The sequence below is a fragment of the mitochondrial genome of Peromyscus leucopus (genome assembly GCF_004664715.2).
Source record: "Peromyscus leucopus strain GS16A1 stock mitochondrion, complete genome".
NCBI lineage: Eukaryota > Metazoa > Chordata > Mammalia > Rodentia > Cricetidae > Peromyscus > Peromyscus leucopus.
This window is the reverse complement of record NC_037180.1, coordinates 1-16,326: the sequence shown is the minus strand read 5'-3', so window position 1 is coordinate 16,326 and position 16,326 is coordinate 1. Positions and strand designations below refer to the sequence as shown.

At 37.5% G+C, this 16,326-nt stretch overlaps 13 protein-coding genes and 24 non-coding genes across 37 annotated transcripts, besides 1 other annotated feature; 9 read left to right on the top strand and 28 right to left on the bottom strand. All coding sequences in view use genetic code 2, as the record gives it.

The window, feature by feature from the left end:
• Positions 1 to 895: a D loop (similar to INSD accession GU810297).
• Positions 896 to 962, top strand: TP. The gene has a single exon. It is a non-coding gene; the product is annotated as a tRNA-Pro (tRNA).
• TT lies at positions 963 to 1,030 on the bottom strand. Its single transcript has one exon. It is a non-coding gene; the product is annotated as a tRNA-Thr (tRNA).
• CYTB (cytochrome b) lies at positions 1,031 to 2,174 on the bottom strand. Its single transcript has one exon. A coding segment is annotated over exon 1 (1,144 nt).
• Positions 2,175 to 2,178: 4 nt separating this feature from the next.
• TE lies at positions 2,179 to 2,247 on the top strand. Its single transcript has one exon. It is a non-coding gene; the product is annotated as a tRNA-Glu (tRNA).
• On the top strand, positions 2,248 to 2,775 carry ND6 (NADH dehydrogenase subunit 6). The gene has a single exon. The coding sequence runs from the start codon at positions 2,248 to 2,250 to the stop codon at positions 2,773 to 2,775; it is 528 nt and encodes a 175-aa protein (YP_009468938.1).
• On the bottom strand, positions 2,772 to 4,586 carry ND5 (NADH dehydrogenase subunit 5). Its single transcript has one exon. The coding sequence runs from the start codon at positions 4,584 to 4,586 to the stop codon at positions 2,772 to 2,774; it is 1,815 nt and encodes a 604-aa protein (YP_009468937.1).
• Positions 4,587 to 4,656, bottom strand: TL2. The gene has a single exon. It is a non-coding gene; the product is annotated as a tRNA-Leu (tRNA).
• On the bottom strand, positions 4,656 to 4,714 carry TS2. Its single transcript has one exon. It is a non-coding gene; the product is annotated as a tRNA-Ser (tRNA).
• TH lies at positions 4,715 to 4,783 on the bottom strand. The gene has a single exon. It is a non-coding gene; the product is annotated as a tRNA-His (tRNA).
• ND4 (NADH dehydrogenase subunit 4) lies at positions 4,784 to 6,161 on the bottom strand. The gene has a single exon. A coding segment is annotated over exon 1 (1,378 nt).
• ND4L (NADH dehydrogenase subunit 4L) lies at positions 6,155 to 6,451 on the bottom strand. The gene has a single exon. It carries the CDS (start codon positions 6,449 to 6,451, stop codon positions 6,155 to 6,157), a length of 297 nt encoding a protein of 98 aa, YP_009468935.1.
• A 3-nt stretch (positions 6,452 to 6,454) lies between these two features.
• On the bottom strand, positions 6,455 to 6,522 carry TR. The gene has a single exon. It is a non-coding gene; the product is annotated as a tRNA-Arg (tRNA).
• Position 6,523: 1 nt separating this feature from the next.
• ND3 (NADH dehydrogenase subunit 3) lies at positions 6,524 to 6,871 on the bottom strand. The gene has a single exon. The coding sequence runs from the start codon at positions 6,869 to 6,871 to the stop codon at positions 6,524 to 6,526; it is 348 nt and encodes a 115-aa protein (YP_009468934.1).
• On the bottom strand, positions 6,872 to 6,940 carry TG. The gene has a single exon. It is a non-coding gene; the product is annotated as a tRNA-Gly (tRNA).
• On the bottom strand, positions 6,941 to 7,724 carry COX3 (cytochrome c oxidase subunit III). The gene has a single exon. A coding segment is annotated over exon 1 (784 nt).
• Positions 7,724 to 8,404, bottom strand: ATP6 (ATP synthase F0 subunit 6). The gene has a single exon. It carries the CDS (start codon positions 8,402 to 8,404, stop codon positions 7,724 to 7,726), a length of 681 nt encoding a protein of 226 aa, YP_009468932.1.
• Positions 8,362 to 8,565, bottom strand: ATP8 (ATP synthase F0 subunit 8). Its single transcript has one exon. The coding sequence runs from the start codon at positions 8,563 to 8,565 to the stop codon at positions 8,362 to 8,364; it is 204 nt and encodes a 67-aa protein (YP_009468931.1).
• A 1-nt stretch (position 8,566) lies between these two features.
• TK lies at positions 8,567 to 8,631 on the bottom strand. The gene has a single exon. It is a non-coding gene; the product is annotated as a tRNA-Lys (tRNA).
• Positions 8,632 to 8,634: 3 nt separating this feature from the next.
• Positions 8,635 to 9,318, bottom strand: COX2 (cytochrome c oxidase subunit II). Its single transcript has one exon. The coding sequence runs from the start codon at positions 9,316 to 9,318 to the stop codon at positions 8,635 to 8,637; it is 684 nt and encodes a 227-aa protein (YP_009468930.1).
• A 1-nt stretch (position 9,319) lies between these two features.
• TD lies at positions 9,320 to 9,387 on the bottom strand. Its single transcript has one exon. It is a non-coding gene; the product is annotated as a tRNA-Asp (tRNA).
• Positions 9,388 to 9,390: 3 nt separating this feature from the next.
• On the top strand, positions 9,391 to 9,459 carry TS1. Its single transcript has one exon. It is a non-coding gene; the product is annotated as a tRNA-Ser (tRNA).
• On the bottom strand, positions 9,457 to 11,001 carry COX1 (cytochrome c oxidase subunit I). The gene has a single exon. The coding sequence runs from the start codon at positions 10,999 to 11,001 to the stop codon at positions 9,457 to 9,459; it is 1,545 nt and encodes a 514-aa protein (YP_009468929.1).
• Position 11,002: 1 nt separating this feature from the next.
• Positions 11,003 to 11,070, top strand: TY. Its single transcript has one exon. It is a non-coding gene; the product is annotated as a tRNA-Tyr (tRNA).
• On the top strand, positions 11,071 to 11,138 carry TC. Its single transcript has one exon. It is a non-coding gene; the product is annotated as a tRNA-Cys (tRNA).
• Positions 11,139 to 11,169: 31 nt separating this feature from the next.
• Positions 11,170 to 11,239, top strand: TN. Its single transcript has one exon. It is a non-coding gene; the product is annotated as a tRNA-Asn (tRNA).
• A 2-nt stretch (positions 11,240 to 11,241) lies between these two features.
• On the top strand, positions 11,242 to 11,310 carry TA. The gene has a single exon. It is a non-coding gene; the product is annotated as a tRNA-Ala (tRNA).
• A 1-nt stretch (position 11,311) lies between these two features.
• On the bottom strand, positions 11,312 to 11,377 carry TW. The gene has a single exon. It is a non-coding gene; the product is annotated as a tRNA-Trp (tRNA).
• On the bottom strand, positions 11,378 to 12,415 carry ND2 (NADH dehydrogenase subunit 2). Its single transcript has one exon. The coding sequence runs from the start codon at positions 12,413 to 12,415 to the stop codon at positions 11,378 to 11,380; it is 1,038 nt and encodes a 345-aa protein (YP_009468928.1).
• TM lies at positions 12,416 to 12,484 on the bottom strand. Its single transcript has one exon. It is a non-coding gene; the product is annotated as a tRNA-Met (tRNA).
• A 4-nt stretch (positions 12,485 to 12,488) lies between these two features.
• On the top strand, positions 12,489 to 12,559 carry TQ. Its single transcript has one exon. It is a non-coding gene; the product is annotated as a tRNA-Gln (tRNA).
• On the bottom strand, positions 12,557 to 12,625 carry TI. The gene has a single exon. It is a non-coding gene; the product is annotated as a tRNA-Ile (tRNA).
• On the bottom strand, positions 12,626 to 13,580 carry ND1 (NADH dehydrogenase subunit 1). Its single transcript has one exon. A coding segment is annotated over exon 1 (955 nt).
• On the bottom strand, positions 13,581 to 13,655 carry TL1. The gene has a single exon. It is a non-coding gene; the product is annotated as a tRNA-Leu (tRNA).
• RNR2 lies at positions 13,656 to 15,230 on the bottom strand. Its single transcript has one exon. It is a non-coding gene; the product is annotated as a 16S ribosomal RNA (ribosomal RNA).
• On the bottom strand, positions 15,231 to 15,302 carry TV. The gene has a single exon. It is a non-coding gene; the product is annotated as a tRNA-Val (tRNA).
• Positions 15,303 to 16,256, bottom strand: RNR1. The gene has a single exon. It is a non-coding gene; the product is annotated as a 12S ribosomal RNA (ribosomal RNA).
• A 2-nt stretch (positions 16,257 to 16,258) lies between these two features.
• On the bottom strand, positions 16,259 to 16,326 carry TF. The gene has a single exon. It is a non-coding gene; the product is annotated as a tRNA-Phe (tRNA).

Here is a 16,326-nt window from a genome sequence, read left to right as displayed (position 1 = left end):
TGTATGTATAATATACCACCAGTGTTAAGTGATTTTAAGACAACTAGTAAAAAGCATATGAGGGGAGTGTATAAAAAAATTCTCCCAATACTGAATTTTAAGTTTTGTTTTATAAATTATTAGAATGCGTGAGAGCCTGAATTGTGGTCCTTGCTTTTGGGGTTTGTCAAGGATACTAAATGTTTAGGTGGGGGGAAGGGGGGGTTTGATGGATAATTAGGTTAAAATAGTAAAATATATGTCTAACAAACATTAATTATATATGTCTGAGAATCATTAACTTCAGTATTGATGGTAATTGTATTAGTGGATCCAGAAGCTTGAATTGAAAAGTCCAGCTAGACTGTAAGGTGATCCTTCATGCCTTTACGGCGATGGTGAGTCGAAGCATCCCGAAAATTAAAAAATACCAGAGGCACCTGACTACAGTTATGTTGATCATGGGCTGATTAGACGCTGTACCATCGAGATGTCTTATTTAAGGGGAACGTATGGACAATAAAACATTCAATGGCCCTGAAGTAAGAACCAGATGCCTGATAAAGTTTCATGTTAGTTACCCCCAAGTTTAATGGGCCCGGAGCGAGAAGAGGAGCACGAGTGGGCGGGTTGCTGGTTTCACGGAGGATGGTAGATTAATCGACCAATTGGGGAAGGGGATAGACATTTGGACGAGCAGGGTTATGACAATATGGTGTATGTAAGATAACGCAGATATGTCCTTTTTACATTGATTTAATTATACTTGTTTAATATTCATGTTGATTTTAATTACCATTTGATATGTAAGTTATGTCATATTTCATTGATTTATATTACATGCTTATATGCTAGGGGAATATAATTTAATGTACGATATACATAAATGTATTAATGTACTATATAATTTTATGTACAAGAAGTAGTTTAAATAGAATATCAGCTTTGGGTGTTGATGGTGGGGGTTAGTCCTTCCTTCTTGATGCTCTGAGAAGATTTTTTCTTCATTTTTGGTTTACAAGACCAAAGTAATTAATTATACTATCAGGGCAATGGGTGAATTTTAGTATGTTGTTTTCAATAATGCCGGCTACTGGTATTAGGATAATGATAATTGTGAAATAGCTGATTGAGGCTAGCTGTCCAATTATAACGAATGGGTATTCGACAGGTTGTCCTCCGATTCATGTGAGGACAAATAGGTTGGCTACTAGAATTCAGAAAAGAACTTGTGAGATTGGTCGGAATATTAACCCTCGTTGTTTTGAGGTTTGTAGGAGAGGTAGGAGGGCTAGAATAAGAATTGATAGTACTAGGGCTATTACTCCTCCTAGCTTGTTGGGGATTGAGCGTAGGATGGCGTAGGCAAATAGGAAGTATCATTCTGGTTTAATGTGTGCGGGAGTATTGAGTGGATTTGCAGGAGTGTAATTATCAGGGTCTCCGAGAATATCTGGGAAAAATAAAACCAAAATTATGAGAACTATTAATAGCAGGAGGATCCCTAGAATATCTTTGATGGTGTAGTAGGGATGGAATGGGATTTTGTCTGCGTCGGAGTTTAGTCCTGATGGGTTGTTAGATCCTGTTTCATGTAAAAATAGTAGGTGGACTACTACTAGGGCTGTAATAATAAATGGTAGGATGAAGTGGAATGCGAAGAATCGGGTTAGTGTTGCTTTGTCTACTGAAAATCCTCCTCAGATTCATTCTACTAGGGTGGTTCCGATGTAGGGGATGGCTGATAGTAGATTAGTAATTACTGTGGCTCCTCAGAAGGATATTTGTCCTCATGGGAGTACATATCCTATGAATGCTGTTGCTATTACGGCAAATAGGAGCACTACTCCAATATTTCATGTTTCTTTGAATGTGTAGGATCCGTAGTATATTCCTCGTCCTACGTGTAGGAATAAGCAGATAAAGAATATTGAGGCTCCGTTTGCGTGTATATATCGGATTAGTCATCCGTAGTTTACGTCTCGGCAGATATGTGTTACGGATGAGAATGCTGTAGTTGTGTCGGATGTGTAGTGTATGGCTAAGAATAGGCCAGTTAAAATTTGGATTACTAGGCACAGTCCAAGTAAGGATCCGAAGTTTCATCATGATGAGATGTTGGATGGGGCTGGGAGATCAATGAAGGATTCATTGATAATTTTAAATAGTGGGTGTTTTTTTCGGATGTTTGTCATTAGTGTTTCTATAGTTGAATTACAACGATGATTTTTCATGTCATTGGTCATAGTTAGAGTCTATGTAGGAATTATGACAGAATATATTTTTATTTTAAGCTCAATTATTGCGTTAGGGTGTTTAGGCGTATCATTGAAGCCTTCGCCTGTTTATGGGGGTGTGTGTTTAATTATTAGTGGGTGTTCTGGTTGTTTAGCGGTGTTGGGGTTTGGTGGATCGTTTTTAGGTGTTATGGTGTTTTTAATTTATTTAGGTGGGATGCTAGTTGTTTTTGGTTATACGACTGCTATGGCTACGGAGGAGTTTCCTGAGACTTGGGTGTCTAGTTGATTGGTGCTTGGTGTCTTAGTAATGAGTGTTTTTATGGAGATAGGAATGGTTTATGCTTCTGATGATTATAATCTGGTGAATTCTGTGTTGGTATATAATAGTGATATGGGAGGATGAGTAGTTTATGATAGTGATGAGTTGGGATTAATGGGGGAGGGGGGTGCTGGGGTGGCTGCTTTATATAGTTGTTCTGCGTGGTTGATGGTGGTATCTGGGTGAACCTTGTTGATAGGTGTGATAATTATTATTGAGATTGTTCGAATGAATTAGGTAAGGAGTAGGACGGGTAAAGATAGGAGTGTAATAAGAAATGATAGGAAATATAGTTTAATAAGTCCTTTTTGGTTACTTAGGTTTTTGGAAGTTATTGTTTGTAAAGTAGAGGTTGTTTTGGGGATGGATTTTTCTAATCAGGTCAAGTCTAATAGTTGAAGGGATGTATTATAGCTTTTTGTTAGTATTTTTAGTGGAAGTAATCGGTGTATAATTAGGGGAAAATACCCAAGTGATGTGGAAAATGATGATGGTGGTGTTGGTTTATTTAATACTAGATTTGAGGTTAGGTTGTTAAGTTCTAGTGCAATAATAAATCCTGAGACTGTTACAATTATAGCTGTGGTTTTTAGGTATCATGGTATGGTTATAATTTGGGTGGTAGTTGGTGGGATGTTGTGGGAGATGAAGAAACCTGCTAGGATACTTCCTAATGCCAATCGTTTAATTGGATTTATTAATTTTGGGTCATTTTCATTAATGATAATTGTTGGGGGAAATCGTGGTTTAGTTATTGAGACGAAATAAATAATTCGTATACTATATACAGCTGTTAGAGAGGTGGCAATTAGTGTAATTAGTAGGGCTCAGGCGTTGGTATAGCACGTGTTTGCGGCTTCGATGATTAGGTCTTTTGAGTAGAAGCCTGTGAGGAATGGTATTCCTGTTAGGGCCAGGCTGCCAATTATTAGGCATGAGGAGGTGAATGGTATTGGTTTGGTCAAGTTTCCTATTTTTCGAATATCTTGTTCGTCGTTTAGGCTGTGAATGATTGACCCTGAGCATATGAATAGTATTGCTTTGAAGAATGCGTGGGTGCAGATGTGAAGGAAAGCTAGATAGGGTTGATTGATTCCTAGTGTTACCATTATTAGGCCTAGTTGGCTTGATGTGGAGAATGCTACAATTTTTTTAATATCGTTTTGTGTTAGTGCGCAAATAGCTGTGAATAGTGTTGTGATGGATCCTAAGCATAATATTATAGTTAAGATGAAGCTATTGTTTGATGTAATTGGGTGGAATCGGACTATGAGGAAAATTCCTGCTACTACTATTGTGCTGGAGTGTAGTAGGGCTGATACTGGTGTAGGGCCTTCTATAGCTGATGGGAGTCATGGGTGTAGTCCAAATTGGGCTGATTTCCCTGTTGCTGCAATTAATAATCCTAAAAGGGGGATAGGGTTTGCTGGGTTGTTTGTTATAAAGATTTGTTGTAGTTCTCAGGAGTTGGAGTGTAGGCAGAATCAGGCTATTGTTAGGATAAATCCAATGTCTCCGATGCGATTATATAGGATGGCTTGCAGAGCTGCAGTGTTTGCGTCTGTTCGACCATACCATCAGCCGATTAATAGGAATGATATGATACCTACACCTTCCCATCCGATGAATAGTTGGAATAGGTTGTTGGCTGAGGTTAAAATAATTATAGTAATAAGGAATATAAGAAGGTATTTAATGAATCGGTTCAGCTGGGGGTCTGAGTGTATATATCAGGATGAAAACTCTATAATTGATCATGTTACAAATAGGGCTACTGATAAGAAGATGATGCAAAAGAAGTCAAATTTTAGGCTAATAGATAGTTTTATGGTGTTGATTGTGATTCAGTGTCAGTTGGTAATTAGCAGTTCGGTATTTGATGAAAAGAATGTGGTTAGTGGTACCAGGCTTAGTAAAAAAGCGTATTTAATTGATATAGTTACGTAGTTTGGGAAGTTAATTGATTTAATTAGGTTAGTTAGTGATAGTGTGATAGGGAATATAAGTAGAAAAAAGATTAGTAGAATTGAAGATGTAATAGTGTTAATTACTTTTATTTGGAGTTGCACCAAGTTTTTGATTCCTAAGACCAACGGATTACTCCTATCCTATAAAAGTAAGAAAGCCATGTGTTTATACATGGTGGCATGAATTAGCAGTTCTTGCATTCTTTCTTGGTAAGTAAGGGGTTTAACTCCCTGTCTCCAGATTCACAGTCTGGGGTTTTATTATAAACTATATTTACATATTGTTGGTCCTATGATTAGTTTAGGGTTGATTGTTAGGAGAATTAGAGGAATAATGTGTAGCACCATTAGGGCTAATTCTCGTGTGTGTGATGGTTGTAAGTTAATTATGTGGTTTGTGAGTTTTCCTCGTTGGGTAGTGATGATTATATATATGGAATATAGTGAGGTGATTAGGATATTGCAACCTAGAAGTAAGATTGTTGGGTTGGATCAGGAGAATAATGAAATAGTGATTAATAGTTCTCCGATGAGATTAATTGAGGGTGGTAGGGCTAGGTTTGCTAGGCTAGCTAAAACTCATAGGGTGGTTATGAGTGGAAATATAGTTTGGAGCCCTCGGGTTATGATTATGGTTCGACTGTGAATTCGTTCGTAGTTTGTATTTGCTAAACAGAATAGTAGTGATGATGTTAGGCCATGGGCGATTATTAGTGCTGTTGCCCCCATAAAGCTTCATGGTGTTTGGATTATAATAGCTGCGATAACTAATGCTATGTGACTTACTGAAGAGTAGGCGATTAAAGATTTTAAGTCTGTCTGTCGTAAACAGATAGAGCTAGTTATGATTATTCCTCATAGTGATAGGAGGATGAATGGGTAGGCTATGGTTTCGGTTACCGGGTCAAGAATTATAGCGATTCGTATCATTCCATAGCCCCCTAGCTTTAATAAAATAGCTGCTAGAATCATAGATCCTGCAATAGGGGCTTCTACATGTGCTTTGGGGAGTCATAGGTGGACCCCGTATAGTGGTATTTTAATTATGAATGCCATTATGCACGCTAATCATAGAATGTTGTTAGATCATGTTTGATTTAGGGGTGTGAAAGTTAGTGGGAATAGAAGGAAGTTTAGTGTTCCTTTTGAGTTTTGGATGAAGATAAGAGCAATTAGTAGTGGGATTGATCCAATTAGGGTGTAGAATAGAAAGTAGAGTCCTGCATTAAGTCGTTCTGTTTGATTACCTCAGCGGGTAATAATAATAAGGGTAGGGATTAATGTAGCTTCAAATAAGATATAAAATATAATTAGCTCGTTTGCAGAAAAAGTTATGATTAGGAGGATTTGTAGGAGAGTTAGTATTGAGATGTAGATTTTTTTGTTTAGTTCGGTTTCTTTTTTTATGTGGTTCTGACTAGCTAGTAGTATTAGTGGTAGTAATCATGTTGTTAGAATAATAAGGGGGGAGGATAGTGAGTCAGTTGAGAATAGTAATGAGAAGTTTAAATTGTTTATATCGTTTTGTCATAAAAATATGGCTGAGGCCAAGCTGATTAAAAAGCTGTATGAAGTGACATTGGCTCACAGGCTTTTGTTGTTTGATAGTCAGGTGAGCGGAAGTAGTATGATTGAAGGAAAAATGATTTTTAGCATTGAAGTAGGTTTAGGTTTTGCACATAGTCTGTTCCATATGAATTTGATACTTTTGCTAGCAGGGCTAGGCCAATGGCTGCTTCACATGCTGCGAATACTAAGATAACAATGGGGATAGGGTATATGATTATTGAGTGGGAGTTGAGGGAAGTAATTGTTGTTATAATGAATAGGGATAGCATTATCCCTTCTAGGCATAGTAAGGTGGATATGAGGTGAGAGCGAAACACTAGAGTCCCTAGGAATGAAAATGAGAATGCTAGTATAATATTGGAGGTCACAGATGGCATTCTTTGGTAATTATAATATTTATCATAATCTAATGAGTCGAAATCATTTGTTTTAATTAAACTAATTACCAACTACTCAGTTCATTCTAACCCCTTTTGTATTCATTCGTAGGCTAGGCCTAGGGCTAACACGGAGACTAGAATAAAAGCTGTTAATATTATAGTGTTGGTGTTATATATTTGGATGGCTCATGGTAGTGGTAGAAGTAGTGCAATTTCTAGGTCAAATAGTAAAAAGGTGATTGCTACTAGAAAAAATTTTATTGAAAATGGGAGGCGGGCGGAGCTTATTGGATCAAACCCGCATTCGTATGGGTTTGCTTTTTCAGTATATAGATTGAGTTGGGGTAGTCAGAAGGCAACTGTGATTAGGAGGATTGATAGTGTGATGTTTACTATTAGGGCTATCAGTATGTTTATTACTATCTTCTAGGTTGAATCTAGATCTAACTGATTGGAAGTCAGTTGTACTAATTATACTAAGAAAGTATGATCCTCATCAATAGATAGACACATATAGGAATAGTCACACTACATCAACGAAGTGTCAGTATCATGCTGCGGCTTCGAAGCCAAAGTGGTGTTTGGATGTAAAGTGGTATTTAAGTTGGCGTAGGAGGCATACTATTAGAAATGTGGTTCCGATAATTACATGTAGGCCGTGAAATCCTGTTGCTATAAAAAAAGTAGATCCATAAACTCCATCGGAAATAGAGAATGGGGTTTCAAAGTATTCTGAGGCTTGAAGAATAGTAAAATAGATTCCAAGTAGAATTGTAATAAGAAGGGCTTGGTTTATATTGCTTCGTTTTCCTTCTATTAAGCTGTGGTGAGCTCATGTGATAGATACTCCAGATGCTAGAAGTACTGATGTGTTAAGTAGGGGTACTTCTAGAGGGTTAAGAGGGGTGATTCCTGTGGGGGGTCAACATCCACCTAAGTCATGAGTTGGTGCTAGACTAGAGTGGTAGAAGGCTCAGAAGAATCCTGCGAAGAAAAATACTTCTGATACGATAAATAGGATTATTCCATAGCGGAGTCCCTTTTGTACAATTGGTGTGTGGTGGCCTTGGTAGGTCCCTTCTCGCACAATATCTCGTCATCATTGGTATATAGTAAGGGTATTTGCTAGTAAGCCCAGGGTTAGTAGGGTGTATGAGTTATAGTGAAATCATATTACTAATCCTGATGTGAGTAGGAGGGCTGAAAATGCTCCTGTTAGTGGTCATGGGCTTGGGTTTACTATGTGATAAGCATGGGTTTGGTGGGTCATTATGTGTTATCGTGTAGATATAGGCTGACTAGTAGTGTGAATACATAGGCTTGAATGAGAGCTACAGCGAATTCTAGGATTGTTAGTAAGGCTAGGATTAAAAAGGTAATAGAGGCTGTTGGGGGACTAATGCTTGTTAGTACTAGTGTTGCTCCTCCGATTAGATGAATTAGTAGATGTCCGGCTGTAATGTTGGCTGTTAGTCGTACTGCTAAGGCCATAGGTTGAATAAATAGGCTAATTGTTTCAATAATAATAAGTATAGGGATTAGGGAAATAGGGGTTCCTTGTGGTAGAAAGTGGGCTAATGATGATTTTAATTTGTGGCGGAACCCTAAGATTACAGCTCCAGCTCATAGTGGGATAGCTATACCTAGGTTTATTGACAGTTGTGTTGTTGGGGTGAATGTGTGAGGTAGGAGGCCTAGAAGGTTTGTGGATCCAATAAATATCATTAATGATACTAATATTAGTGATCATGTACGTCCTTTTGGGGTGTGAATAAGTATTATTTGTTTGGTGATGAGTTTTACTAATCAGTATAAAAATGAGAAGTAACGATTTGTAACTAGGCGTTTGGATGAGGATAAGAGGATTGATGGGAGTATGATAATTAGTACAACAATAGGTAAGCCTATTATTGTGGGAGTAATAAAAGAGGCGAATAGATTTTCGTTCATTTTGTTTCTCAAGGGTTATCAGTTTTTACTAATTCAGTAGATTTGATTGAGGGGCTAAGTGGAAAATTAATTGTGGAGATTTTTAGTTGTATAAGCACAAATAGTGTAATAATGGTAGATAAAATAGTGATGAATCATGTAGATGTATCTAGTTGTGGCATACCACTGTGGAAAAATTTTATTTTCTGACTTTAACTTAAAAGGTTAACGCTTTAAGCTTCACAGTGTTATTAAATTATTGATGCAGATCAGTTCTCGAAGTGTTTTAGTGGAACTATTTCTAGAACAATGGGTATAAAGCTGTGGTTTGACCCGCAGATTTCGGAACATTGACCGTAAAATAGGCCTGGTCGGTTGGATGAAATTGTAGCCTGGTTTAGGCGGCCTGGGATGGCGTCTGTTTTTAATCCTAGGGATGGGACGGCTCATGAGTGAAGTACGTCTTCTGATGAGATTAATATTCGAATTGGTAGTTCTATTGGTAGTACAACTCGGTTATCTACTTCCAGTAGGCGTAGTTCTCCTGGTTTTAAGTCATTTGTTGGGATTATGTAGGAGTCAAAACACAAATCTTCATAATCTGTGTACTCATAGCTTCAGTATCATTGATGTCCTATTGTTTTCACTGTTAGTGCTGGGTTGTTGATTTCATCTATCATATATAGAATTCGTAGGGATGGGAGTGCGATTAGGATTAAAATTACGGCTGGAAGAATAGTTCAAATAGTTTCAACTTCCTGGGCGTCTATAGTGCTAGTGTGGGTTAGTTTTGTAGTTAATATAAGTGTAATAATATATAGTACTAAGGAGCTGATTAGGAAGACAATTATTAAGGTGTGGTCATGGAAGTTAGTTAGTTCTTCTATAATGGGTGATGTAGCGTCTTGTAATCCTAGTTGGAATGGGTAAGCCATGTAAGATATATAGATTGTACTCTATAATTTAACTTTGACAAAGTTATGTAATTGTTTTACTAATATCTCATTGAGAAAGACATAGAGGTTATGGGATTGGCTTGAAACCAGTTTAAGGGGGTTCGAATCCTTCCTTTCTTATTTAACTTTTACATAGGTAGGTTCTTCGAATGTGTGGTATGGTGGAGGGCAGCCGTGAAGTCATTCTAAATTTGTTGATGAATATTCAACTGATAAAACCTCACGTTTAGAGGCAAAAGCTTCTCAGATTATAAAAATTATTACTAATACAGCGGTTAGAGAAATAAATGATCCTATTGAAGATACAGTGTTTCATGTAGTGTAGGCATCTGGGTAGTCGGAGTATCGTCGTGGTATTCCTGATAGTCCTAAGAAGTGTTGTGGGAAGAATGTCAGATTAACCCCTACAAATATAATGGCGAAATGAGTTTTAGCTCACGTGTCGTTGATGGTGTAGCCTGTAAATAGTGGGAATCAGTGGACAAATCCTGCTATAATAGCAAATACAGCTCCTATTGACAGGACATAGTGGAAGTGTGCTACTACATAATATGTGTCATGAAGTACAATATCTAGGGAAGAGTTGGATAATACGATTCCTGTTAACCCTCCTACTGTAAATAGGAAGATAAATCCCAGGGCTCATAGTATTGCTGGTGATCATTTAATATTTCCTCCGTGCAGGGTAGCTAATCAGCTAAACACCTTAACTCCTGTTGGAATAGCAATAATTATAGTGGCTGATGTGAAGTAGGCTCGTGTGTCAACATCTAGTCCTACTGTGAATATATGGTGGGCTCATACAATGAATCCTAGGAATCCAATAGATATTATAGCTCATACTATTCCCATGTAACCAAATGGTTCTTTTTTACCTGAGTAGTATGTAACGATATGTGAAATGATTCCGAATCCAGGTAGAATGAGAATGTAAACTTCTGGGTGACCAAAGAATCAGAATAAGTGTTGATATAGGATTGGATCTCCGCCTCCAGCAGGGTCAAAGAAGGTTGTATTTAAGTTACGGTCAGTTAAAAGTATAGTAATTCCTGCGGCTAGAACTGGTAGAGACAGGAGTAGTAGTACAGCTGTAATAAGTACTGATCATACGAATAGTGGGGTTTGGTATTGTGTTATGGCTGGTGGTTTTATATTAACAATGGTTGTAATAAAGTTAATTGCTCCTAAAATTGAGGAAACACCTGCTAGGTGGAGGGAAAAAATAGTAAGATCTACTGATGCCCCAGCGTGTGCTAAGTTACCAGCTAAGGGTGGGTATACAGTTCAACCTGTACCTGCCCCAGCCTCTACTATTGATGATGCTAGTAGCAGGAGGAATGAGGGAGGTAGTAGTCAAAAGCTTATATTATTCATACGTGGAAATGCTATATCTGGGGCTCCAATTATTAGAGGTACTAGTCAATTACCAAAGCCTCCAATTATTATTGGTATTACCATAAAGAAAATTATGACAAATGCATGGGCAGTTACAATTACATTGTAAATCTGATCGTCACCTAATAAGGCACCTGGTTGTCCCAGTTCCGCTCGAATTAGAATACTTAGGGCTGTGCCTACTATTCCTGCTCAGGCCCCGAATAATAAATACAGGGTCCCGATGTCTTTGTGGTTAGTAGAAAATAATCAACGATTAATGAACATAGGTAAAATGGCTGAGTTAAGCATTAGACTGTAAATCTAAAGACAGAGGGAACGACCCTCTTTTTACCAAGCCTTAAGGTGATACTTCATGTCGAATTGCAAATTCGAAGGTGTAGAGAACGTCTCTACTAAGGCTTCTCCCGCCCTCTTTCTGATAGGCGGGAGAAGTAGATTGAAGCCAGTTTAGGGTGTTTAGCTGTTAACTAAGAATTCATAGGTTTAAGTCCTATCAATCTAGGTGAGGATTTAGCTTAATTAAAGCGATTGATTTGCATTCATTAGATGTAAGATGTAGTCTTGCAGTCCTTAGCAGAAGTTAAACTTTTTGGTTTACTTAGGGCTTTGAAGGCTCTTGGACTATTTATCCTAAACTTCTTTAGGTAATTAGTAGCGGGGAGAGTGGTAAGGTTATAGTGCTTAGGATGGCCATAGAGGGTAGGATAATATTGTTTTTGCGGTTTGTGTGGTGTAGGGGTATTTTTGAGTTGTTGTTTGTTGGAAATGTGGTTAGTGTAGTTGAGTAAATTAGTCGTGTGTAGAAGAATAGGTTAATTAAGGCTGTTATTGCTATTAGTGAGGCTAAAATGATGTTGTTGTTTTTTAGTAGTTCTGAGATGATAACTCATTTAGGTAGAAATCCTGTTAGGGGTGGTAGTCCTCCTGTGGATAGTAAAATTAAGGAGATAGTTGGTAGTATTATTGGGGTTTTACTTCATATGAGTGATAAAGAGTTGATGTTAGTTGATGAGTTGTGTTTTAGTATTATAAATGTAGGTACTGTAAGGCTAATATAAATGAGTAGGTTTAGTATTGTAAGCGATGGGTTAAATGGAAGTACTGCAATTATTCATCCTATGTGGCTGATGGATGAGTAAGCTATAATTTTTCGTGTTTGTGTTTGGTTAAGCCCATTTCATGCTCCAATTAATACTGATAGGATAGCTGATGTCATAAGAATAATTGGGTTGGTTATTTCATATATTTGGAATAAAATTGATATTGGAGCTAATTTTTGTCATGTCAGTAAAATTATTCCTGTTTGTATAGGAATGCCTTGAGTAACTTCTGGGAGTCATGAGTGGAATGGTGCTAGGCCTATTTTGATTGCTAGTGAGATAAATATTAGTGTAATGATTTGGTTGTTTGTTTGAGGCTGTAGTGTCCATACTCCTAGTTGTTTATAGTTGAGAATAATTGATAGTAGAAAGATTATTGAGGCTGTAGCTTGGGTTAGGAAGTATTTTGTTGCTGCTTCTGTTGATCGTGGGCTTGTATTTTTTGTTATTATTGGAATGATAGCTAGTAGATTTATTTCTAGTCCAATTCATATTAGGAATAGGTTAGCGCTTAGCATAGTGACTATTGGGCCAGATAGAATTGTGAAGTAGATAATTAGAAGTGTGATTGGGTTGATTAGTACGGGAAGGGTTTAAACCAACATTTTCGGGGTATGGGCCCGATAGCTTAATTAGCTGACCTTACTGATTTAGGATAGGGTGTTTAGGTAGCACGTAGAATTTTGAATTCTTAAGGATAGGTTCGACTCCTGTTATCCTAGAAATAAGAGGGTTTAAACCTCTATAATTTACTCTATCAAAGTAACTCTTTTATCAGACATATTTCTAGGTGTATGGTGGAATGCTTGCTATAAAGATTGGGACAGAGATATGTCATATGCATAGGGCTAGTGTTAGTGGGAGAAAGTTTTTTCATAATAGGTGTATTAGTTGATCATACCGGAATCGTGGATAAGATGCTCGTACTCATAGAAATAGGGTGGTGAGTGCTAGTGTTTTTACTATAAAGTTTATTGTAAATATTTCTGGGTTGTTTGGGTCGTTGAATGGGCCTAAGAATACAATTGTTGATAGGGCGTTTATTAGGATAATATTGGTATATTCAGCTATGAAGAATAAGGCAAAGGGGCCTGCAGCATACTCTACGTTGAACCCGGATACTAATTCTGATTCACCTTCTGTTAGGTCGAATGGGGCTCGATTAGTTTCTGCTAGTGTAGAGATATATCATATTATTCCTAGGGGTCAGGTTGGGATAATTAATCATAGGGCCTCTTGTGTGAATATTAGTGATTGTAGGGAAAAAGATCCGTTTATTAGTAATACAGATAGAAGGATAATTGCTATGGTAACTTCATATGAGATTGTTTGGGCTACCGCTCGTAGAGCTCCAAACATTGAGTATTTTGAGTTGGAGGCCCATCCTGACCACAGGATTGAGTAGACTGATAAGCTTGATGTTGCTAGGATAAATAGGGCCCCGAGGTTTAGGTTAATTAGGGGGTGTGGTATTGGTATTGGGATCCATAGGCTGAAGGCTAGGGTGAGTGAAAGTGTAGGGGCAATGATGAATAGAGATGTAGATGTTGCTAATGGTCGTAGAGGTTCCTTGATAAATAGTTTTATTGCGTCTGCGAATGGTTGAAGAATACCGTATGGTCCTACGATATTTGGTCCTTTTCGTAGTTGTATATATCCTAAGATTTTGCGCTCTACTAGTGTTAAAAATGCTATGGCAATTAAGATTGGTACTAGGAGGGTCAAAATATTTAGTAAATGCACTATTAGGGAGGGGATTTGAACCCCCGAGAACAAGGTTTTAAGTCTTACGCAATTTCCTGACTCTGCCACCCTAATTATGCCTTTGTCTAAGGCATTAGTTTTACGAATTCACAGTGTTGAGATTAATTCATAAATTGATTTTGGGGCTCTTGTTTTAAGGAGGCTCCATTTCTCTTATCCTTTCGTACTGGGAGAAATCGTGAATAGATAGAAACCGACCTGGATTACTCCGGTCTGAACTCAGATCACGTAGGACTTTAATCGTTGAACAAACGAACCATTAATAGCTTCTACACCATTGGGATGTCCTGATCCAACATCGAGGTCGTAAACCCTAATTGTCGATATGGACTCTTGAATAGGATTGCGCTGTTATCCCTAGGGTAACTTGGTCCGTTGATCAAAAAAATTGGGTCAATTGGATTTAGGTGCTTAGACTTGTGTGTCTTGGCTATAATCTTTCGGAGGTTTTTTTATTCTCCGAGGTCACCCCAACCGAAATTTAAACTTAAGTTTTTATGTGTTTAGTCCAGTAGGTCTGTTGATTTAAAATGTTAAGTTATAAATTAAAGCTCCATAGGGTCTTCTCGTCTTATTTTTTTATTCCCGCCTCTTCACGGGAAGGTCAATTTCACTGATTGGAAATAAGAGACAGTTGAACCCTCGTTAAGCCATTCATTCTAGTCCCTAATTAAGGAACAAGTGATTATGCTACCTTTGCACGGTCAGGATACCGCGGCCGTTTAACGTTAGTCACTGGGCAGGCAGTGCCTCTAATACTTGTGATGCTAGAGGTGATGTTTTTGGTAAACAGGCGGGGTTCGTGTTTGCCGAGTTCCTTTTATTTCTTTTAATCTTTCCATTATGCACCCCTGTGTTGGATTAACATGTTTTATTAGGTAAATTTTATGTATAGATTAGCTACCTTTAGGTTGTTAACTAACAATGGTTATCCGGGTTGTTATAGTTTTGTGCATGGAGAATGTTATTCTTGTTACTCATATTAACAGTATCTCATCTATTTAATAATAGATTGACCCAATTATGTGTATAGGAATTTGCTTGAATTAATTTTGGTATTACATGATTTTGAATGTTGAGCTTGAACGCTTTCTTTATTGGTGGCTGCTTTTAAGCCAACAATGGTTTTGATGTTAAAGTGGCTTATTCACTATTTAAGGGTTTTCCGTTCCTAAAGAGCTGTCCCTCTTTAGTCTATATTTTAAGTTTACATTTAGATTTTATGTTCTTGTTGGTAAACTTAAAGTTGAACTAAAATTCATTATTGGGTAACCAGCTATCACCAAGCTCGTTAGGTTTTTCGCCTCTACCTAAAAGTCATCCCACTATTTTGCTACATAGACGGGTGCATTCTTAAAATTGCTTTTAGGTAGCTCGTTTGGTTTCGGGGTTTCTAGCTAAAGTTCTTTTAGTTAGATGTTTTCTAGTTAATTCATTATGCAAAAGGTACAAGGTTTAATCTTTGCTTATTTGTGCTAATTGATTGTGTTTTGCTCTTCCCTTGCGGTACTGATCTCTATAGCTCCTATGAAAAGTTTCTTTCTCCAATACTTCTACAAAGTGAATGTTTTAGTTTACATATATATAAGAATAGTTGTGTTTGTGTTGTTTTTAGGGCTGAGTAGTTGCTCAAAGCGTCCGTTGTGTTGGGAATCTTCTGGGTGTAGGCCAGATGCTTTATGTGATTTAAGCTACGCTGTGGTTGTTCCAAGCACACTTTCCAGTATGCTTACCTTGTTACGACTTATCTCCTCTCATAAACTTGTATATGTAATTATGTATAGGGTTTAATAATCGTTTAATTTGAGGAGGGTGACGGGCGGTGTGTACGTACTTCATTGCGCTATTCAATTAAGCTCTCTATTCTTAATTTACTACTAAATCCTCCTTTGTCCTTATGTTTCAATAAGGGTATCGTAATGTTCTTTTTAAGAAAATGTAGCCCATTGCTTCCCATCTCATAAGCTACACCTTGACCTAACGTTTTTATGGTGATTCTCTTGCTTACTTTTACTCCTTTTTAAGGTTTGCTGAAGATGGCGGTATATAGGCTGAATTAGCAAGGGATGGTGAGGTATAACGGGGTTTATCGATTATAGAACAGGCTCCTCTAGATGGATATAAAGTACCGCCAAGTCCTTTGAGTTTTAAGCGGTAGCCAGTAGTTCTCAGGCAAATGATTTTGTTATTTAATCTTTAAGGTTTAGGGCTAAGCATAGTGGGGTATCTAATCCCAGTTTGGATCTTAGCTATCGTGTATTAAGATAATTAGAATTACTTTCGTTATTGAGTTTAATCCCAACGATGAATTTTCACATATTGGTTGGTTTTTAATTCTATTAGTTGTTTCCTATGGACACGTTTTACGCCGTAGAATAATTAATTTGGGTTAATCGTATGACCGCGGTGGCTGGCACGAAATTTACCAACCCTTGAGAGGCATAACTTAGTCAAACTTTCGTTCATTGCTTAATTTTTATCACTGCTGAATCCCGTGGGGGCGTGGCTAGGCAAGGCGTCTTTAGCTATATTGTATGAACTTGATGCCCTCTCCCTAGGTTTTGAATAAAGCTTTAGGGGATTTGACACTGGTTTACGGATTTTTGCATGTGTAATTTTACCTCTAACTAATTATAAGGCCAGGACCAAACCTTTTGTGTTTATGGGATAATAATATCCATCTAAGCATTTTCAGTGCTTTGCTTTATCGATAAGCTACATAAGC